We start from the raw sequence: 24,261 nt of genomic DNA on the forward strand, positions 1-24,261 counted from the left end.
GCAGATAGTGATAGTGAATATAGTGGTTATTTCCAGCTCTACGTTCAATCCTTTATTTTGCCTGTGGACTCTCTTTAGTCCCCATCTCTCTCCCTCCCTCTGTTTCTCCCTGCGGATGAGGGTGAATTTGGTGGGCGAGACATTACCGAGCCAGCAGTGACTGCGAGCCACTGTGCTGTAGCTGGAATGTGTGGAGTTTGGGGAAGGAATGGAGGAGGCGAGGGGGAGGAGTTGCCACAGGCTTGTCAGACTCTCTTTTCCAGCTGGTCCTGAGGGGTCAAACTGTGTGTGCATGTGTGCATGTCACGGCCTCTCATTAGGGGGTAAGACGTCGTGGCTCCAGACCCCCATGGTAGGATTGCTGGGTGAGTCTGCAGTGATCCTGCCACTTTGATGCCCCTGACCCCCCCATGAGGTTAATGAGCCTCAGTGAGCGCTGTAGGCATGCTGTTACGCTCTGTGTGTGTGTGTGTGTGTGTGTGTGTGTGTGTGTGTGTGTGTGTGTGTGTGTGTGTGTGTGTGTGTGTGTGTGTGTGTGTGTGTGTGTGTGTGTGTGTGTGTGTGTGTGTGTGTGTGTGTGTGTGTGTGTGTGTGTGTGTGTGTGTGTGTGTTGATTTGAAGTGGGAGCATTGAGAAGGGGCAGGAGGATCCTCCAGACGTCTGATATGCCTAACCAAGGTGGTCAGATCAGACGACCAGGCTGTGTTTGTTGTGGGTGTGAAGAATAATGTTAGAATAACTCTGAAATAGTTGGTTGGTGGTTCGACCCCCGCTTCCTCAAGGCCGCATCCAAAATTGTCCTTGTGCAAGACACTTAACCCATTGCCTCTGACGGCTGTGCACTGCAGTGTACGAGTGTGACAGAACAAGCGTGGTAAATAGCCGGTGTATGACTGAATGTGACTTGTACTGTTAAGCTCTTTGAGTGGTCGATAAGACTACAAAAACACTTGTTTTCATTACTGGACTACCAAGAATCGTTCATTACTTTAGAATGAGCCCCTGTTCGTCCTCCATGGGGTCTGTCATGTTGCGTTGCCATGTTTCTACAGTGGCCCACAAGAGACAAAGCAATCACGGACTCTAGAAAAGGCCATATTGATTTAGCATCATACAGTGGATATGTGGTAGACAAATTATGCACATCAAACACAAACAAGGCTGCATGGTGGTGTAGTGGTTAGCACCTTCGCCTCACAGCAAGAAGGTTCTGGGTTCGAATCCCGGTTCAATGCACTTCAACATGCAGAATGGGGTTAGGTTCATTGGAGACTCTAAATTGACTGTAGGTGTGAATGTGAGAGTGAATGGTTGTCCGTCTCTGTGTGTGGCCCTGTGATAGGCTGGCGACCTGTCCGGGGTGAACCCCGCCTCTCGCCCAATGTTAGCTGGGATTGGCTCCAGCGACCCCCCGCGACCCATTATGGATAAAGCGGTAGACGATGAATGAATGAATGAAAACACAAACAACATGAACAAAAACTTTAAAAAAGATTTAGTCCCCTTAAAAACAATTTAAGTATTTTTTTTAACACAAAAAACGTTTCATACCATGATTTAAAATCCACAAACTTAAAAAAGAGACTTTTCTTGATAATCCGAATTTTAAAAGCATCTCTTTTCTTATGAGTACACCTGCAGTACACACATTATTTGACTTTCATCATCATCAACTGTAATGTTATGACTTTCAATCATTAGCCTGTCGTTTCTTTGAAACCTGATTGTCAAATCTTTTCAGAGCTGCCAAATGCTTACAACTGACACTGACACTAAAAACATATCTGTAGTGATTAGGATAAAGTTTTCTTACCCTCTATTTTCTTTACCCATGCATGCTTACCCGTGCATGCATGTGCTTTTTATTCACTATCTTCAACATCAGCAATTACTGACCATAAGCACTAGTCCTTCTTGACCTTTTTCTAATTTTCTCTTGATCTTCATCCCCTGAAAATTGACCCCAGCACTGCAGCACATAGCCGATCAGGCAGTGAGACATGAATGTGTTGTTTCAGGGCAGGGCAGTGCAAGCCCTGGCCCGCAGAGGGAAGGCATGGGAGTCCAAAACAGGTGCTCAGACTGCTTTTTCCCCCTCCTTTCTTTTCATCATTCACTCCCTTTCCCTCGTTCTGCTTCCCACACCTGTTGAAGTGTGAGGACTCATGCTGGTTCAGCCAGCCAAGCCTGAGCTGTGCCAAGACAGTGGGGGTCTGAGGCGAGGTGTGGCTAACTACTTAAAGCATGTTTCATCTGCTTCACCCCCCCCCCCCCCCCCCCAGTCAGTTCCCACTTTCAATATCAGGTGTTACTTCTGAGATGATGAGTTGTGTCTTCTAGCACTGCAGGTTGGGCCAAAGGGGGGAGGGACAGAGAGGCTTGTTTGTTTGAAACGTTGTAATTAGTTTTATGGAAGAAACAAGCTACATATGAATATAACTGAATGGGAACATGGCCTTGTACACCCGTGTGATATGTTCAGATGTAAATACCAAGGGAAACAATCAAAGTGGCGGCAGAGACTGAATTCTGGTCTGACCAATCGCTCCAGGGGTGGCAAGTGGTCTCTGCCCCTCATGGAGCACCTTGCTGGGCCCTCAGCCCCCTGTCTGTTGTCACCACGGCAGGGATCAAGATTTACCCAGCTGTTTGGGATCTGTGTGTGTGTGTGTGTGTGTGTGTGTGTGTGTGTGTGTGTGTGTGTGTGTGTGTGTGTGTGTGTGTGTGTGTGTGTGTGTGTGTGTGTGTGTGTGTGTGTGTGTGTGTGTGTGTGTGTGTGTGTGTGTGTGTGTGTGTGTGTGTGTGTGTGTGTGTGTGAGCGTCTTTGCATGAGCATGTGTGTGAAATACACAGCTTTCACAAGACAGCGATGATCAGAGCTGGGGTGGCTCATGATTTTCAAGTAGACTCGATTTAGAAAAATGAGATGACAGACTGATGATAACGTGCTTAGAGTCATTGTGTGCTGTTTTTAGTTTAATTAATTCCAATTGCTTAGTTCAGTTTCTTTTTAGGTAAACTGTAAGCTTATTTAATGGGCAATGAAACATAAAATTGTCTCACCCATAACAATTACAACAAAAGTATTGTTTCTATAGCATGAAGCTGTTGTTGCACCTGCATGTCACTGAGGACGGAGATGTTTGTGACTCATTTTATCGGGACTATATGTTCATACCTAACATCTACTGATCAGCTTTCTTTTCACAAAGGAGCGACTTGTGGCAGATATACTAAACTGTAGACTGTTGGCAACAAATTCATGATAGATAACAATATCTCAAAAATATCTAAATTCTATTAAAATAATTCATTTACTTTATTTTATGTTACAGTTTGAAATATTCTGGTATGAAATCGACTTTCTGACGACCATAACATTTCACGCCATGGTGACTCCTATTTGCTTCCTCTGCAAATGACAAATTAAACAGGTATTTTTGTTCAGTTTTATCAATTGACAGGCTGTGACCAAATTGATCTGATAAGAAACTGATTTGGGCAAATATGGAAAGGCTTTGTGCTAAGATTTTAGTTTCTAATACTGTGGTTGTTGTGTGTGTGTGTGTGTGTGTGTGTGTGTGTGTGTGTGTGTGTGTGTGTGTGTGCGTGTGCGTGTTGGGTCATGTGGCAATCCTCTCAGTACTCTCCACAGGGGGTTGTTTTCTCTCGGTTTCAAAAAAACAAGCTCACAGGTAATGACTTCAGCGTGTCGGTGTGTTTTTGTTTCATTTGTGTGACACTAAATTCAGCTTCGGTCGATACAGACTTCCCAGGTGGAACTGATATCTGCCATTAAGCGTGCTGTAGCACCCAGTGGCACGGCACACGGCAGGCGGTTTGCGCTTTCACGCGTAAACCTGGTGAATGTGTGTTTTGCGCGTGTTTGGGCACATGTGCGTGCATGCATGCCACCCTGTTCTCCGCTCATCTGGTCAGGCCCTCTAGCTGGTAATCTGAGCATAGAGATTAGAAAGAAAAACACCGGAGAAGAATGTCTTTGGTTGGGCCAGCGAGGAATTTACAATGGCCTTCAGGCTGCTTTGACCTCTCCCTCCCTTTCTCTCTCCCACTCTCTCCCTCTCTCTCTCTCTCGCACACAGAAATACCTAGAGGAAAATTGTTTTCTTTATAAGCAGGATCTTATTTCATAGTGCTGGCCATCATTCTTATCTGTCATAATAACGTGTTGCTCACCAGCTTCGGTGAAGATCTGAAGCCATAGTGACATCATTAGAACGGGGCCGAGCCACACAGTCTGTCGTAGGATCACACAGGTTGTACACAACCAGTTCAGACTTGGAAATAAATCAAACGTTGGCACCTCTTGCTTGTTATAATCATCCTTAGCACATGCAACCTATTGTCAAAATCAGTGGATATTTATGACATAGAAACTTGGGGTTGTAACTTTATCAGGTGCCTGTTTTCTCTTTTGATTTAAAGAAACTATGGTTAAACAGAGGATTATTCAAAACCTGTTATTCGAACATTTGTTTGATTCTTTTGTTGATTTTTACAAACAAAAAAATATAGGATATTCAGTCATCACAGCTTAAATAATGCTACATTCATGTCATGTCTGAGTTGTCATGACTATGAGTGTCACTGTAAATTAGTTTCACTCCAACTCCTAAAGTCGGAACAATGATTTGGGATTTTCCTGAAGGCTCTATGTCCAACGTGGCGACTTTGTGCGTACGGAAGTCCCTGAAAACAAAATAAATCTGGGTGCCTGACAACAACCAAAGTCTGTCACTGTCACTGTTATTTAAACAAAATTAACTTGCTCGTCAAATCACAGTAATTTAATGCTCAAACAACCAGTTCTGTAACTGCACAATCATCTTGTTGACGCAAGTAATAAACATAGGAATCTTTGCCATCTTCACCATCCGTACTATGCCAAGTGAACAGAGCAGGAATTACATATCAGATTTGGTTCATAAACACTTAAAACATATTCTACGTAAACTAGTATTATACTGAATATACTATACTGACTATCCTTGGTGGAGATACAAATGTGATGAGATGAATTAAACAAAAAGTCTTGTCTGAGCATGTCTCTTGGACTGGCAGGATCACAGTCGTGCAATATATTTACTACCTACCTATAAGTTTTTACCTAAATCACCTAAATATTCCCCCAAATCCTGCCAAACCTGAATCAAATGCCACAAATATAAATTGTGTTTATTCCAATACTGGCTCATCTTCTATATTACAGATTCTGTAATTATTTTAAATCTCCCAAATTTTCCCAATATTTTTCTAAACCTGAACGTTTGTGTTGCTGTCACTGAAGCGTCACATCTTAACAAGGAAACCGATAAGTAAAATCCATATCAAAACCAATATGAATGATAGCCAAAGATTATAAATAGCAATACAAATACATGTTTCTGTTGTAGTTGGACACGGAGAGACGGTATGATTTGGTTTGTTATCATCTGTTGTCATGGGGATGCAATGGTCCGAATCTGCTCTCCCAACAGCTTGCAGCGATGTCACCATGTGGCCAGAGATGACACCACATTGTCGGGCTGACAGACAGCGAGCTTGAGCCAGACGCTTCGCTAGAGTTCTAGTTTCACAGGGACAGCTGTGTGGATACTCAAGACAAAACTGGCCACCGCACCGCCTGATTTGATCCTCCTCGCTCCGTCACAGTCCAGCAACCTGTCCTCCCCCCAAACCTCAGCCAGTGTGTGTGCATTAGAGCGGAGGGGTACGCAGGTCTCTGCACAGACGAAGAGGACAGGTGTTGGGGACAGGAGGTGCCGTGTGGCCTGGGGGGCGCGGTCAGGTGGTGACACACCTGTCCCTACTTGCACAAGAGGTTCTAGTTACACAAGCGTGCACATCAGCCCGACCATGTGTTCTGACATGCAACGTTAGACCAACTCTCCTCTTGTGCAATGTGAATCTGCTCACCGTGACGAACCAGGGCCTTTTCTTGTTTTGCCAGGCAAGACATGGCAAACTCAACTGCAACAAAGTGAGGGGGTCACAACGTGAGAGATTAAGAGACAGAGGAATTGAGCAGTAAACTCGAGGCTCTACGTGAGGATCTGGATGCCATGAAGATTTGTTACAGAGAGAAAGAAGAAGGGAGTCAAGAGTGTTTCTGGATGTCATTAGCTATTGTTTTCCATGCACAGTGGCTCCATGTTCTCTGTGGTTTCATGTTCTGATGAAAAGTCAATGGGAAAATACTGTTCAAGAACTGACTCAGACTGCCAAGAGACAATGTCTCTGTCCAGATGAAGATTTTCATGGTTTCACTCTTGTTTATTTGAAGTCTTTATATAAGCTTTGCATCAGGGGAAGGTTTTTGGCTGGTAGGTATAAACACTTTTGTGTTTATACCTACCAGCCTCATTCAAAGGAAGACGTGAATAGTGTTGCATATGTTTGTTCTCATAAAAATGCTCACAACATATCAATGATAAAAGAAAGCTGGAGTGAAAAGTTAATCCCTTGAGTCCTTTCTCACCTCGACACTTAATCTGCTCCCCATGGACATTAAAGATTCAGAAACTCTCGATGATTTTAAATTCAAATTTCTAATACGCAGAGTACAACACCACCGGATCTCCCTCTGTACTCCCATGTTGAGAGTGTGTAAGTAGACACCAGTGTGTGTGGCACATGCAGTGTTTGCTATAAAACCTCAGAGATGGGGGAGATAGGCGTCTGGCCCTGGGGTGTGGATTTCAGGCAGGTGCATTTGCCTGCCCTGCGGCTCCTCAAGGGACAGGACAGAACGGGACAAGGAGGGAGGCGGGAGGAGGACAAGGGAGGCAATCTGTGCTTCCTCAGTCACACCACACGCACACAACCTGTAGTTCCCTAATTCAAAGACTGATCTCCACCCGTCTTGGGCCCCCCGCCCGCCCAACACTCCTCCCTCGTCCCCTTCCATATCCTTCATTGACTGGAATGCAATGGGACAATAGAACTGTCCTGCTCCTTCGGCTGGCGGCCCCCTGGGCCCACACAGGCCCTGACAGGAGGACAAAAGTGCACCTTGCACCTCTCAGCACCACCAGCAGCACCCTGGGGGCAAATACCTGAATACCTGCGTTAAATAAGAGGGAGAGAGGGAATGACACAACTTGAGGTGAGAGAGAAGACAGGGATGAAAGCAAAGGAGAAAAATAGTCTGCTAGATTTTCTGCTCTCAGATGCCAAGTGTAACACAGACTTGTCCAGAGGTCCAAGCAAAACACGACTGCAGTCTTCATATTTTGATCCCCTGTCCCCAGTTTTTTATTATAATTTAGCCTATCAGTCATTCTATAACGTCCAATCTGACACCTGCTTTAATACTAACCCACCCCCCACGTGCTCTCTGCATAGCCTCCTCTCTGTCCGCCCGCTATTATTCTCTCATGTAAGAACATGCTGGCTGAGCTTACTCTGCGTGTGGTTTGTGCATATTTAATCCTGACACTCCTTTTCTTGCACCACATTTAACCCTGTTTGGCTCATAGCGGAAATATATATATATATATATATATATATATACATAGCAATATATTCAGGTTCAACAACTGCATGTGCAGGACAACGTCGATTTCCTTGGTTTCTTATGAACCAACAGCTCTCTCAGTAAATCAAAAACGAAAAAAGGTTTCTTTCCAAGCAACACCCCCGCCCCACCCCACCCACCGCCACCCCCACGCCGTGCTTCAGGGTGAAGGTGTGGTAATCAGTGAAATGAAGTGTGTTAAGCCACGGTCACATTACCACTGATGCAACCACAATCACTTTGCTCTGTGCAACAAATGTGGGCGTAGAGTGAGGCTGGGGGGTTGTGCAACTGGAACAAAGGCTCTGGAAAACATTTAATAAAAGATATAGATGCTTCAACTTTGCACATATTCCGTCAGTGCTAATAATCTTGAGCAAAGGGCGATGATGGAAAATGCTGAACATCAAGGAATCTAACTGTTGATGTCACAGGAAACTAACAGCCAGTACCGAGGAACTCTATCTGCAAAATTCCAGACACTTGCGCCACCAAACAGTAAACCACACTGTGTCCCTTTTCATTTACATTATGTCACATTAATCAGATCAAGTGTAATTGTACCAGATGGCTGCAAAATCAGACTCGGACATGTGTGACAGTCAAGCCTGAGGTCGCCATCTGACATGTAGCCCCTCCATTTGTCAACCTTGTGTATAGTCAGATTTAATTACTTACTTCTTCATCACATGTACAAGTGCTGCATTCAAACCTCCAGGTGGCCGTCATATGTATTGTACGGGAAATATTGTGGCATTATCTGTCCAACTATGTTTAGGTGAAAGGCCTTAAAACTCAACTCAAGAACAAAACTTGATATAGTTACTTTCAAGTGGGTAATCCTGCATTTCAGGTTATTGCTGAAAATCGAGTGATACTGATCCTGTTACTTCAGAGTGATAAATATCATGTCAATTATTAAATATTATAGAAGAAGACGATATTATCATGTATTTTTTTTTCCAACAATATCTCTGAAGCAGATAAACAGCATCCCTGTCCTTCATTTTCTCTATACCTTCCTCCCCTACTGCATGAACCCTGATTGTTTTTTTTTAAAGAGTCTGTCAGCCACATTGACGCCAAGAGCAAAATAAATACTAGAGCCTGTCTAACTTTTACATCTGGACCTACTTCTTCATTCATAAGAAGATTCTTTGTCACTGTGTCTTCAAGAAGGATTGCGAGATTTCTTTATAAAACCTCAGCAACTTTGCTTTGTGGGAAAATTGACTTTGCATATCTTTTGAATCAATGTGAGAAATGTTCCTCTTTTCAGTATTAGACGAAAAAAGACATTCCCAATGGCTCCTTTATTTCATAAACTAAGATTCAATGAAATCACTCATTGATATCAATACCAGATAGAAAACTTTATCCATGTTGCCCCATTTCCTCTTGGCCTCTGGATCCTGATTCCAGTGTACAGAGCTAGACTGTGCAACTATTTAGGTGTGATGGAAACCTGCATGCACGCTGTTCTGAGTGGCACAAGTTTGGAAACCTCTGTTACACACTGTGTTTCTCATCTGTTTACTCTCCTGTCCCTTTATGGCTCATCCTCTACCCTCTGACCCTGCAGGACAGAGAGGGTCTGTGTTTAGGAGGAAACACAGTGCCAGTCACATAACACACACACACACACACACACACAGAGAACACTGAAGGTGACAGCAGGAGCGCGGAGGTGGGCAGGAAATGGCGTGTACCCCCTCCTAGAGGCCATATCCTGTCCTTGGTTGAAACAGCTTCATTTGTCAGGAGACCTGAGCTCTTTGTGTGCATGCACTGCACTGTTGCATACGTGTGTGTGTGTGTGTGTGTGTGTGTGTGTGTGTGTGCGTGCATGAAACCATCCGGAACAGTAGAAAACTCTCAGTGGAAAGGCATTTATTTGCAGTGAGTGTATCTCTCTGCCCTCTCAGCACATGTCACTGATCAACTCTACATTGCAACATATGGCATTCCTCTGCAAAAAAGGGTGATCCGTACTGATTTGATAAACCAGCCGCAAACAGAAACACTCATTCTTCACCAGACACTTACCACCACCCCCTACCCACAAAGTCCAATCTCTTCTCCCCTTGGTGCTTCGTCTTTTCCTCCTCCCACTATTATCTTTTTCCATCCCCAGTTCACTCTCTCCTTCAGCCCACAGTCCATTAGTTTCCCCCGCCTATTATCCCCTTTATTTTCTACAGGTAGGAGTAAATTGTTTCAGCCTCTTAAAATGGGGAAACACCTTTAATGTATTTTAGAGGACAAAGGCAGATGAGGAGAATTCTTTGTTGAGTGCCAACCTCCAACAGACGAAAGAGTCTTTGGACAGTAACATTGTGTTAGAGCGATGTAGCTTGTAAGAGGGTTTGAAACCTTAACCCAGTGACTTAACCCTCTTGGCTTGAATCGGATCCTCCAGTGATTCAGCTCTGCAAACACCTCCGTCTCTGATTTCAGAAACACATATTGTGCCCCCTCTTGCTCAGAATGAGGACCACTATGAACCCCTGGCAGAGAGATCTCTGCACTTCACAGACGCCCACGGACACACTCATACATTAGTGTACACACAAACAGCTGTAGCCGCATCCAGATGCTTTGTATCAGCACTTTTTGGAGGGTCTGTGTTTGTACAAGACTGACAGGCCACTTCCTGTGTCTGAAACATTACCACAAACACATGCGCTGACAGCAAAGTATTAGAAACTGCAATTTCGGCTTTTAAAATATGTTTGGCCTATGGAAAATGGTTTGCCTCATTGTTGACATACACTGCCCCCTCACATTATTCATTTATGGAGCCCTGTAATCCATTCTGTTCAGCTTCACGTATTACTCTACGTGGTTGTTTAGAGAGAGGCATTTTCTGTTTCCCAGATGATGACACTCTTTGACAAAATGAAACTCATCCGGCTGCATGATGTCAAACAATGGCTTTTGTGTATACAAAACCAAAGTTGTGTACTTTGTTTATGAAGCTTTATCCAGGTTTGATTGGGGCATCAATTCAAATTGTATTGTTTTCATTCATTAGAGGGAGCCATTCTTTCCATGGAAACAACACAAAATGAATGGCAATCCATTTTTGCTTAGTATTTGGGTCAACATAACATTAATTCCTAATTCACGAAAATTGAATCATCAGACTCAAGACGGTGAGCACATGAACAGAGTGGCCCTCTTTTTTTCTGTCCTCCCAGACGACAGTATAGTGTGTCTGTCACTAATGGCTCAAGAATGTCACATTAGTCAGGGGCCGTGTGCGTGACGCTGCGAACATTAAAACACTTTGACGGGCCCGACATGATATCACACACACACACCCACCAGCACACACTTAAAAAGAAAGGTGACAGGTCCGGTGATCTCATTGCCTCAAAGCTACGGGGTGATCGACTGCCTCCTACACACTGCAAACCAGAAAAATGTCCCCCCCAGCAAGATGCTAGAGTTAAATTTCAAAAACGGCCGAAGCGTATGAGAAATGACAGCCTGTTTGGTGAAAAAAATTTTGTACCAACTTTGAGGGGGCAAAGTTTGGATACCCCAAGGAGTAAGATGATTATCATCTAACTCTGTGGGATTATTCAACGTGCTATGTGTCTTCTCTATCTTTTAACCCATCCAGCCCTGTCGCACCGCCTCTGTACCCGACAAGAGTGACTCTGTCGACAGTTCAGGCGGAGTTTAGTCCCCTGTGGCGGGGAGGCTCTGCCCCCTGTGACTCACTGCCTGTGTAGGTGGGCAGCAGCTCCCTTCTCTCTTCAAATTCGCCCAGAGACGTATTGTCAGACAATTGAAAAATCCCCCTTTGATCAAATTAGAGATATTCATTCAATAAAAGTGCACGTGTGTGTGCGTGCGCCTGCGTGCGTGCGTGTGTGAAGCCTTTCAGGTGCTGTTTACATTGGGCAAGCTAAGTCATGCAATCGGATCCCAGGCTTTTTGAGAGCCTCCTTAAAACCCCCCGCACACACACACACACAAACACATCCACCTCTCAACACTGAGAGCTATTGGAGGAAGCGCGCTGTTACCTCACTAAGACTTGCTGGCGTCAGTTTGTGTGGGTCAGGGGGGCAGTGCAGATTGTGGACACATTGCTACCATATGTGCACCCTGGATGCTCACCCTCAGCTGGGCCCATAAGCACCGACTTCCTCCAAAAGTTCCTACCAGGTAATCGGAGTTTCACCCTTAAGGAGCAGATGGCCACACAGACTGAGAGGACCTCTGTCAGTCCTGAGGTTATTCTCCTTATTATCATATCATAGTCTATGTTTTGGTCTTGAGCTTAAAGCTCCCTGCTTCTTTCGGTAGCCGATCGTACAGCATGTGTGTCTGTGGGATTCCCACACTCAGCTGACATCACGTTCATGTTTTCCTCAGAACTTTCCCACTCTGGCCTTTAGGGAGGAACTTCTTAATCCTTTATAATTTTGTTCACCTCTCTGTCTCCCACCTGCATTCGCCCCCTCGCCCCTGAAGTGTGTGTTCTCCATGTGTGCCTGTATGTCGTGTGCTGACAGCCTGGCAGGTGTGTGCAGGTGTTCCCCTTATCACTCAGCATCACTCAAACCAGCCCCGGCTCCTCATAACACACACACACACACACACACACACGGCTCTATCTTCCCATTCGGAAACATGGCATGTCTGTCCTGATGAACTCATTTAGAGTTGTGGGCTAATACAATGACGGTTGAAAAAACAATTCATACTAGGGCACACAATAAGTAGGTCCACAACAGTTTTTGAAAAAAAACCAAAGCTTTTATTTACAGGTTGCTGAAAATTAGACAACCTTAGAAAAGGCACAGGATTCGCATGACAACTGCATGTTCATCAAATTGATCATAAAAACTGGTCAACATCTTGCCCACCTTAAAAAACATGTCTAAATGAATGACAGTATTGGTGAAGGTGGGTTATGTATTTTTTTTTGACAACCTTAAGTGGTCCTTTCATGTCCAGTGACACAATGAGTGCGTGTGGAAAGTGTTTGTGGCGAGCGGAGGGGGTCACCTGTCGTCGAGGTCACAGCTAACACGTCTGTCAGCGTCCCAGCCTCCACAGTACACCATGCACGGACAGCTGCCTCAACAAACACACTTGCTCATTTCCACACACATGCCATGTATGTATAGTATGGTGAGGAATGACATCCCCGCAATACACCACAGACACACACAGGCACAAACACACCCAGGCAGCTGCAACATGGCCACAGTCCCGGACCGGCCGGCACCAATGGAGTTTCCTGGGAATTAACTGCATGTCCAGCTGCCCTCAAAACACACACACACACACACACACACACACACACACACACACACACACACACACACACACACACACACACACACACACACACACACACACACACACACACACACACACACACACACACACACACACACACACACACACACACACACACACACACACACACACACACACACACACACACACACACACACGGCACGGGTAAACCAATGTGACAACCAATATAAAAATTTGGAGAAAAAAGGATGAACCTTCAGAAGAAACATAAAAAAAAGGCACTTAACAGGTATTTTTTTTTTATAAAATCAACAGAACAGTTTTCCTGTCGTGGCTTTGAATGAGCTGGCATCAATCTCCCGATCCCTGGGTGTGTTGGCTTTAATCGGGTAGCGGATCAGTATCAGCCAGCAGCTTCAACTGGCTTAATGCGAGAAGTCCAGAGAATGCGAGTCTATGAGGCAGGGCAGCATCTAGAGACGTTGTGTTTGTGCAGCAGGGACATGCGGCTGAAGGTCCGGGAGCAGGAGCCACACTGGTACTTCTTCACTTCGGAGTGGGTCTGCAGGTGGGCGCGAAGGTTGGAGCGATCAGCAAACGCCCGGTTACAGTGTTGACAAGCGAAGGGACGTTCACCTGATTAAAAGACAAAGAAGAAGTATAAAAACTCTGAGCTCCACGAAAACACTTCATTAACAGACCAAAAGCTCTGTCCTCTGGTCATTGTCTTTCAAATGATCTACAGATAAGCGACAAGAGAGCAGGAACACTGTCCTAATTTACTTAATGCAGATTGCCCTCTTTTTTCAAGCAGAATCACTGTGAGGCCGAGATTGGATTGTGCCATGCAAAGCAATAACATTTGCTCACACATCAGGAGACATCAATGAATATCAATTAGCACAAGGTGCAACCGGCTGCCACACTTACAAGCCTATAGAAATCCATATTGTGATGTAATATGAAAAGGTGGCTCAGCGATGCATACCTGTGTGTGTGCGAATGTGTCCCCTGAGCAGCCACGGTCTGGAGAAGGCCTTGCCACAAGTGGGGCAAACGCAGGGCAGAGTGTGCGAGCGGATGTGCATCTTCAGGGCCCCCAGGCTGGTGTACTCCTTTGGGCAGTGTTTGCAGTGGAAGGCTGGGCGTGTGGAAACCTCAGTGGGCAGAGAGGGTGTCTGCTGCAGTGGGGCGCAGTGGGAGAGCTGGTGATGCGACAGTGCAGGGAGGCTGGTGTAGCTCTTACTGCAGTGCAGACAGTGGTAGATGTGCTGGATGATATCCGGACTGGGGGGGTCAGAACTGCGTCCGCCGTCCTCCTCTTCTTCGCCGCTGCTGCTGCTGCTGCTGCTGCTGCTGCTGCTGCTGGAGGGCGAACTGCTGAGGTCCAGAGGGCCCAGGGGTGAAGGGGGCAGGGACACGGGGGTGACCGGGGAGAGAGGTGCAGGCAGGGGGTCCATGCTGCTGAAGAATGGGTTGGTGGGATAGCAGGTCAGGGCAGAGCTGTTGTTCTGCGTTGGAAGTTCAGCCCGGGGAAAGCTTTCTGGGACAAAAGCTGGCAGGAGAGGGAAGAAAAGGAAGTCAGGTGGGATTTCACTTGAATTGACAGATAATCTAATAAACCAGTAAACTTCTTTACATTCTTGGTGTCTGCTTACAGCCTGCATTCACCACGGGCCTGACCGCCCACCCTTTTTTTCCATCCGCAAATTCTCAAGTGACTAGAAACACTTTTCTGTAACTTTTGCACCCGGGAAGACAAAATTCCACCTCATCTGCCACATGGCCTGTTTCGATTCTAACCTGAGGAGCAGCCCATGACTCGCTTACTGTGATTTACTTTACATGTCAAACATAACCGCAGATGCATCACATTCAATCACTGAGGGGAATCTTACCAGTTTGACTCTCCAGGTAGCTCTCCCTGTGGTAAGGCTTCTTGTTTGAAAAATACTTCTTCACAAGGAATGACCGAGGCATGTTGAGGTCTGGCTTCTCCGATGTAAGGAAAAAATAATAATGGTAATAATTCCCACGCCGGAGTGCGCTCAGGTGCAATGATCTGTTCCACAGGCGGCTGCAGATCCCAGTCGGACGGAGAGAGAACGCTTGGAGGGAACTTCGAGACCGCTCACAAGCTTGAATGTATCTCGGTGAGGTGTCCGCAAAGTTGCCTCCTCATATAGTAGGCAGCGAGAGGAGAAGCAGCGGGGTGGGTGGGCAGGTCTCCGCCCAAAGACACACCCCGTGCGTCGGGGCGCCACAGGTGCCTGATGTGCCAAAAGCTGCTGCAAAGCGTAAATCGAATTGTGCATTTCACGGTTCACATGACACGTTCTTTACCTGCAAGCAAATTGTTGATACATGTGGATAAATCACTGTGCATTTCAATCTCAAATGGGGACTCTTTTTTTTTTGTTACTGTATTCATACATGTACCTGAACCTTGTAATATGTGAACATGAATGTTTTTCATTGTGGAACATTACTAGAACAGTGAGCATGTGGGCTGACCGACAAAGCAAATGGATTCTAATCAAGCGGGATCAGATAAAACAGCTTTATTTTACAGTTTAAACGGTGTCCATTCTTTAAAATAAGTCATGACATCCTGAAGCTGCGGCGTCCTCTGTCGGCTCACACTGTGAATGCACGGCGGGGTGGTGGACCGTGGTCTGCCGCCTGCTGAACAGTTTCCTACACGCATACCTGCAACAACTGTGGAAATGTTCAGGGAACTGTGGTCAGGCAATCTGTGGCAGCTAATGACCACAAACCGATGCTTTCATCTAAAGACACTGTAAATGTAAAAGTTAGAGAAGGTAGTGTGAGATTATTTCCCTAAGCATCACCAGATGCGAGTTATTTGGAACTATGTGGTTCAATTGCTCTCTGTTACTTTTTAAAGGGCAGTTGTCTGAATATGTGTAACTCTTGTCCGATTATAGTTTATCACAAGTTGAAAACATTCTTGCAGTCACTCGGGAACACTGACACACTGGAGACGAGACTTTTTACGATGGCTCCCTCTGCTCCTTTGTGCGCCTGTTGCTCGGGGCTTTTACGCACCCGGAGGGTGCAATTTTCAGAAGGTGCAGGAGAAAAACGCTCTGTTCTCATCGCTGCCCCACAATACAACACAAAAAAAGTCCCCCGGTCTCTCTGTGGGGAACAAACTCGTGTGGATCAAAATAGGGGTACTGTTCTCCAGCTTGCGCTCTTTGAGGTTTGAATGAACCGAGCCGAATAGGAACAATATGATGGCGTAAACTCATGCCTTCTTTAACTGGCATGAAATCCAGCGACCCGGGATATAATGCCCGGAGAGGAAATTGGTTTCAACAAATCTTTTATCCCCTCCCTTGTTCATTCATGTGCCCAAACGAGCGTGCGTAATTTGGGGTTGTCCGACCAAAAGGAACCTGCCAACCTGCGAAGATGAGAAAGGGTAAAGAGAGTCAAGTAGAAGAAGAAGAAAAAAGAGTAAATCTCCTACAGATTTTCTTTTTGAACAGCTTTAGAACTTAGAACTTACTTCAAGTTTTGAAGTATTAGTATAGTGTTGTTCCCCACTTGAAACTCGCTTGGGATAAAAGGCAAATGAGTCCATGTTAATGCACAAGAGAGTGAATGATTACTGTGGACTTTCTTTAAAAAGTAATCATCTTGATTATCTTATTTCTTATCTTATTGTATCACTCGTTCATCTCCCTTCACTGCGTAGTTTATTGTGAATGTTGTTTTTTTTAAATTATTATTCACTTTTAAGTATGATAATTAAACCTCATTTCCATATCTTTATTTTCATTTGGGCTCTCTTTTTCTAACTTCTCCTGTCGATGCCATAGATTCATAAAGGTCGATGCTCACAACCTGCGCGACTGGAGAAATCAGGTGGCATCCCAGCATCCCAACGGAGCGTCTCCACGGTGGCAGGGCGATGGGGGTGTGTGCACCTGTCCACAGGCGCCATTGTCGCGGCATGCCCAAAAGTTCACACGTCGTTAGGGCGACTGTTGACACCGACGCCACGTAGACTGGAGGTCAGGAGGGCAGGGCTGCAGTAAAAACAGAAAAGCAAAGACACACGGGAAAGTCATCTGAGTTGTGGGTCTGCTGCCACTGAGCCCTCTGAAAGTGCAAATGGTATTTGAGAGGTATGATATTATGAGTGTTGTGATCAGTGTGTCTCTTTCTCACTTTACTCCACTTTGGACACCAGCAGCAAACACCATCCTTCGTCATTGCGCAGGAGGCCATGAGAGTGTAAACAGCCGACTACAAACCGCTTTCCTCCTCTGGCGAAAGATCAGTTCAGTTCAGGGCAGACTTGCAGGCCATTTGTGTTACAACAGGCTTTTGGAGTGACCCCATGACACACAGAGGAGGTGAATACATGAAACGTTTTCTGCTAAGAACAGATGTTCTGTTCCTCTCTGGCCTCGGGGATGAGCCAGCCGGGGTTCTCCCACAGAGGCTCGCACTGTCTGCTGAAACCTCTTATAATAATGTGAGAGACACATCGTCATTCAGGCTGCTCTCCACAAAACTGTCTAAGTTTATCCTTAAACAGAAAAAGGGTTTATACAGTTTAATATGACAAAAACGCAATGAAGACGCATTTTGTGTTCTATGTTGTGTTTGCCATTTGAATGTGCTGCTGGTTATACTAGCCGAGACATAGGTCAAACAGAATTATCATCATACATAAATTGTTTCGGGGGGAAAAAAGGTTATTTATGATTGAAAACCAGCTCTTCTTGTCTGTGGTCATACTTTCTCCTTTTTTATTTTTCCAGTTACGCCTACAAAGAATCCAACATCATGACCATGCTGCTGGCATATGAAGATAATAATGTCTTTCAGCTATAGTGTTTCCCTTTTTCCATCGGCATGACATTGATGCAATATGTGAACACAATCATGGGAAACACTGTAAACTGGTATTGATTTGATAATAGACCTTGTTCAGTTTGAATGGAATTGACAATTTATATCAATGCTTTGATACAGGAATGACATTTTTATTAGATTTTATGAAGTCTACGGTATATTTCATTACCTGGATATATTTTATATCATCAGCTGATGGGTGGAGGCAATGATGTAATCCAGTGTCCTTTCATGTGTTTGAAGAGAAGCCATTTTGAGAGAGAGAACCTATTGTCACTGTATAAATGTTGCTGTTTTTTTTTCTTCTCAAGACACAATCACAAATGTGTGGCTTTAATTCGTGCTTTACATTTTAAAAGCCCATCGCTGATGGCCTTGGAACGACCAGGTGCATTGTCACTATTCAGTACATTCAGGCGACAGGTAACGGCCACTTGAGCACATTTACATTTGAGGGCTATGCAGGTTGTCTTCCAGACTGATGACAAGGGCACAACGACAACAGCTCTGATGAATCAGGTCGAGTTTTCTTTGTACGTGTGGTGATACAAAGGATGCAGCAGATCTCCCAAGATGCCTTGAGTTGAATCTGAAAGAATGCCCGACGACTGTGTGATTAGCAGCTTTTATCATGACTGTTGCCACTTCCAGTAAAGCCTGTTTTCTGTCCACTTGGGTTGGGAGGGTCTCAAAAATGTGATAAATCACTGTCTCTGCTTTATTCATCAAGTATTAGATTATCTCATTGGACTATCTGTAACTTATAACTTAGTTTATGCCGCATGATTTTATCTTCAACTTGTGAAGATAGAAAAAAAGATATTTTCTAATGTGAAAATGTGTTTGTCTGTTTATGATTGCGGTTTGTGTGTGTGTGTGTTTGTGTGTGTGTGTGTGTGGCTGTGTGTTGCCCTGTGGTTCAGGGGTCCATAAGCCCAGCAGGAGGAAGATAAGATTATCCTGTAGGAATGCAGAGTAGAGACACACACTCCCACACACATCACACACATGTGTAGTCTGCACACACACTCTCTGTTCAGGTTTCTCCATTAGACTCAAACACTCACATGTTTTTACGGGAGATGTGGCTTATGCCTCCAAACAGTATTCCACACCAAAGCTTCCACCGCAGGGTTTATATTCCCTTTTATGCTCAAAGTATGAAAACTAAATGTACTGGAATCTTATATTGATATACTATCATTATTTCTGGAGGGGCATATGAGGCCGCTGCGCAGTCAAAGCTCTTTACCTCTGCCATACTGTGGGGTTTACTTTGTGTCACCTCTGCATCTGCATCTAACAGGACCCAGTCAGTAATGTGAACAAGAGAGGGGATATAATCCATTCCTAAAAAATCAAAGAACACTGCGCTGACCTTGCAAAGGTTTTTTTCTGCAGACCCTGAGAAAGTCTGGTGTGCAATCAGCGCGGTCTTGTGACCGTGAGAATTAAGGCTTGTTTTTACGATGAACTATTCTTTCTTGGATTCTCATGTTCTGTTTTCTGTCTCTTGCTGATTGCTGATGTTCAAAGGGCTTCAAATTTGAAAAAAAAAACCCACAGTGTCCAAGGTGTTTAAATCAGCATTAAAAAAACGAGTTAAAATACATTCTGGATCTAATGCTGTTGTTCTTGTACTGTCACCACTAGATAATTAATAATGTGATCATATTTGGTCAGAGTGCTGCTGCTTGAGGGCCAAATCAATCAAAACTGGTAGAGCCACAGACGTGCAAACACCTTCATATCCCTCTGTGTATTTTTGTCTTATTTTTAAATGGTTAAAGTTGACTTTTACATTGACAAACGGTGTTGAAACCTCAGAAATAGGGTGTGTTTCTATAAGAAAGATAGACAGAGAGTACTTTTGTGTCATCGTCCTAACCTCACGGGTGGAACAGACACAAACGCAAATGTATACATGCCAACAAAGGTGGATTTGTGGGTCTCTGCTCTAACCTTATCTGGACAGTAGGCAGACACAGCGGTGTCAGCCACAGGCCCCCTTTGAAGTGACATGCCGTACCAGTCATCTAACAGTCAGCAGTTTGCTCTCTGAGGGAAATGAACGATCTCGGAGGGACGAGACGAAAAGTCAGAAGATCACCAGGCTAGCAAAAAAGATCTTTTTTTAAAAATACACTTTAATTCTACATATTTTCTTTCTTTTTCTATTTCTTTTATGTAAAGCACTTTGAGGTCCCATTTTTTTGTGGTTGATTTTTCCCAAAATAAAAACTAAATGCTGAATGCCAACATTAGCTGATGGGGCTATCATATGTTGTTTTACCTTGAGACATGGTCCAATGTCCCTCTAGATTGTCACCATCCATCCCATTATCTGTGCAGTTGCTGATCAATCGGGAAGCTGTGTTTGTCAGATTCCCTAAAGTTTAGCATTTGAGCTTCCTGCCCTGAGCGCGACGTCGGAGGAAAATGGCCGCCGTGTAAATATGGTGAATGGACTGTACAGGCAACACCTTGCTGAGAGCATGCAGATTGTGGCTGTCAGAGCATTTATTAATTCTGGTCCAACATGTCTGTGCTAGTGCGACATCTAGTGGGTGAATATTGTGTATATGAACTTTAACAGGCCTCATTAATAAGAAAAGTTGCAAAGCTGAGGCTCCTTGGCTTGTTTTAATGTTTTCAATTAGTGAACAAACCACATAACCAACCATTGATAATACAAGAACCCTACAGATATGCAATACATACACTAATACATGACATCACAAAAGTAAATTTGCAGACAACAAAATAAATTAAGACATAACAATGAAAGTTAAACGAAAAAGAAACATACATATTGAGAGATTATCTTTAATGACTAGAGAATGGAGATATATTTTGTTTATATTGAGCTCTATGGCAAAAAGTAGTGATATATTAGTTTCCGGCGACACAGATTTAGGTCTTTGGTACATTAATGTAGGATAGTAGCCTGAATTTAACTACATTAATCTTGGGTTGGGACCCATTGACTTATCACTATGGTAGTATCTTTTAAATCTTAGTTTCTTTTCCATCCTTGCCAGACAAGAATACACCATGTGTTAAATCAAAGAGCGCTGTCTTAAATCACGTCATCACTAATCTGCAGGTACATGAAATTCTGTCATTTCAGGAATCCTGATGAATTTGATCTTTTCTCCTTTCTGTCAGGGTCATTTGGGGTCACGGGGGAAAAAAATCCCAATATGAGTTGGCGCCATCTACTGCTCACATAGTGAACTAATCCACTGATTCTGACTATTCTGACATGAACCACACGGGGGTGGTCAAAGACCAATAATACCTTGTTTCCAGGGCAGTGGTCATGTACATTATCCTTTGGATTGCACCAGTACACTGCATGTTGGCACAGGTGCAACGTTTACATTCATGTAGAGGATGTCAGAAACTCTGCAGCTACATGATTTTCACAATATATGAAATATGTTGCTTTAACTCACACAAGCTGATGGTTCTATACACACACACACACACACACACACACACACACACACACACACACACACAAACACACACACACACAGACATCCCGAGCTAAATTACAGAGACTAGAGGCTGTGGAATGTGTGTGTGCAGACATGAATGGGATTTTCTCAATGTTCCTGTTTCTTTCCCCTTTGTTGAACAACACCTGCTGAATCTAATGATTTTTGAGAATAAAAGTGGGCCATCAGACTGGAGTGACTGATGCTTCTCCTCATTTTCCACCTTCAGGAATGTTGGCTTGGGGAACGGTTTTGTGTCACCTAAGTGAAGGTGGTTCTTTTAGGTCATAACGTGCAGCCATACAGCCTAGGATGTGTGTGAGCCAGTTACGGGCACCTGAATAGTACGTTTGACCTTCAGAGTGGTCTGGTTTCCTGGCAGATAGTGTGTCCTCCTGGATGACTGGCCTCGACCAACTTGCTAAAAACAGATGACATTAATATATGCCGGCCTTATTTTTTGGTGGGTATTTGTGGGGGTAATTTTAAAACGAGCATTCCCCTCAGGGTTTCTGTCATTCTTGTCGTTCTTTCTGACAGCAGGCTGAGTCAGCAAACCTGATTTAAACACCTTCACTGCAAACTGGGTTTCTCTGGAAGTCAATGCTTAACACCAAGTGGATGGAAAATTAAAGTAAAAGTTTGATATTCCACAATTTAAAAAAAGGGTTAGTTCTATGATATTTTATTTTATGTGGACTATCAAGAAAACAATGTGGACACAGAGAGTGTGTTCTTTTTTTGTGTGAAACCTACACACACACACACATTTCTTTTAACATTGAGATTATGTCATTTGTATTTTGTATGATATATGTGTATATGTATGTGTGCATATATATATGTGTGTGTGAGTGTAAATTATGTCAATTGTTTACAGTTTCATATTATATATATTACTATATTAATATATTTCGCTCTAATTCCTATTTTATTATGATTGTATGGTTACGGTCATATAATTATCTACAAATAAATAGATTAAACTATAGCAAACTATCTTCGCATCTCTTGTACTGCACTCTAACTTTTATCACCTGTATAATTGTACTTTAGGATGTTTTTATTTTCTCTTTTAATTATTGTATTTTAAAGTCATTTAATGTGTTTCTTCCAAATGCTTTTAATGTTTTATGTCAAGCACTTTGAATTGCCACGTTGTCGCAATGTGCTATACAGATAAACTTGCATTGCTGAGCTGAGGGAATTAAAGCACAGCATGTGGCTATAATAACCTACAAAGTTAACGTTAGAAAAAGTGAAAACGCGGAAAAAAGAAAAGTGTGGAGATGCCGGGGATTGAACCCGGGGCCTCATACATGCAAAGCATGCGCTCTACCACTGAGCTACATCCCCATCTGCTCTGCCCTCCGAGCTGGTGTGTATATAACTACAGCTCCGCGGACATGCTCAGAAGACTTCCTGCCTGTACAAGGAGACGTCTGCTGAGCTGGATATTTTTGTTTTGCCTACGGCCAACTTGTGTAATTTTGGGTCACAACTTTAGACTGCCTTTAAACCTTGGTCCAGCTTCAGGTGCCATATTTTTGGTTCGTCTGTGCAAGCTAAGAAGTCACAATTTTTATTTATATACAGGTTTAAACAGTTTTTTTTTGTGCTGGTTCATAGACACAGCTGTACTGACGTCAGGGTGAATGAATGGAAAGGAAAGTGTTGTTCACTCTTCATTGATATGATCTTTGCTCTGTGCTATTGTTAGTCCACGGGTCCTGTTTGGGTTTCAGTTCGGGGATGCGCCTGAACAAGAGGCCTCGCTTCTTCCCAGGATGAATGTAAGGACATAACAAGTTGGTGGGGGTGAGGACAAGTTTGATCAAAGACACACTATGACTCGACCCCCGGTTACAGTGTTTTCTCAGATGAACTCGGTCCGACTCGAGCAGCTGAAATCCAATGCTTTCTCATCAGCCAGGGTTCCCTAATCCTTTGGGGAATTTAAAATAGCTCCCTTGTTAAGTTTCATAATATCCTCCAGGGGAGCGTGGACGAGGGGCTGTCGTCCCCCTCTGGAGAGCACGGCCTGTCCTCACTCATGCTGTGTTTATCAGCACAAGCTTGCCAAGGACACCTCTTTAACAGACCCTGTTTGCTTTAGCCTTGTAGGGACAGACCCATTGGATGCACACAGGGCATGAGGTCTCCAGGAGGACTGCAGAGGAGAGTGGGAGGAGAGAGGGCGAGAGAGAAGTCTCTTCTCCACTTCTGTCTGCTGTATATAAACACACAGGCCTGCAGAGTGGTCTCCCAGGGGGAGAGAGAGACACTGGCTGATGTGAGCTCTGGTTTGGTTGTGTTAATTTAAATTTGTGGTCAGTTAGATAATAACTTTGTTCAGACTATAAAACTTCAGTTGGTCCACCTTTGGTGTATTACCAAATACCTGCAAAACTCCTGCATTGTACTAATTCACAAATCTTGGCAAATAACGTTGTAAAATAACATGGTTAACATCAGCTATTCATCCTAAACATTACAGAAGTTAGGATTGCTTGAATGCCAGTGCTCAAGTACTGTACTTTTGTTTTTTGTAATAGACTTAACTACCGAACATTATTTACAGTTAGAGCTAAAACCATTTGCCGACTGACCAGTTTAATAATGTAAGAAAAAAAACGAAGCTGGCTTGCTGTTTACTCTCTTCCTTTCCCTGTTTATGCTTCATAGTAAATGTACAGTTATGAGATTGGTATCGGTCTCATCATAGCTCTGCGAAAAAGTGAGTGAGGGACCATTTTACCGAGATCGGGGACTTGAACAACCCCACTGACACTGCTGTTGGCACCGTACGGTAGTGGTAACGCAGGAAGGAGGTCCGACCCAGTATCATCCAGGGCTGCTGCCTTATCATCTGCCTGCAGCCAGCCATGCATGGACCGGGAGAGAGAGGCACCAAAAGTGAGAGGTGCATAAGTGGGTGGAGTCAAATTTAATGAAAAGATGGTGAGTGAGTTCACAGTAGAAGTCAACAAAAAAATAAGTGATTAGACATGAGATTTATGTTCGATTTGTTATTGTTCAACAACC

The 24,261-nt window shown here is 44.1% G+C and overlaps 1 protein-coding gene and 1 non-coding gene across 2 annotated transcripts; both read right to left on the reverse strand.

Annotated features, from left to right (window-relative positions):
* Window positions 1-12,288: 12,288 nt before the first annotated feature.
* Window positions 12,289-15,010, reverse strand: snai1b (snail family zinc finger 1b). The gene is made up of 3 exons (XM_035646347.2): window positions 14,719-15,010; window positions 13,809-14,375; window positions 12,289-13,456 (listed from the first exon to the last, which is right to left on the reverse strand). The coding sequence occupies exons 1-3, from the start codon at window positions 14,798-14,800 to the stop codon at window positions 13,275-13,277; spliced, it is 831 nt and encodes a 276-aa protein (XP_035502240.2). The 5' UTR covers window positions 14,801-15,010; the 3' UTR covers window positions 12,289-13,274.
* Window positions 15,011-22,500: 7,490 nt separating this feature from the next.
* trnaa-ugc lies at window positions 22,501-22,572 on the reverse strand. The gene has a single exon. It is a non-coding gene; the product is annotated as a tRNA-Ala (tRNA).
* Window positions 22,573-24,261: the final 1,689 nt, after the last annotated feature.

Source organism: Scophthalmus maximus, chromosome 3 (genome assembly GCF_022379125.1).
Source record: "Scophthalmus maximus strain ysfricsl-2021 chromosome 3, ASM2237912v1, whole genome shotgun sequence".
NCBI classification, from domain to species: domain Eukaryota; kingdom Metazoa; phylum Chordata; class Actinopteri; order Pleuronectiformes; family Scophthalmidae; genus Scophthalmus; species Scophthalmus maximus.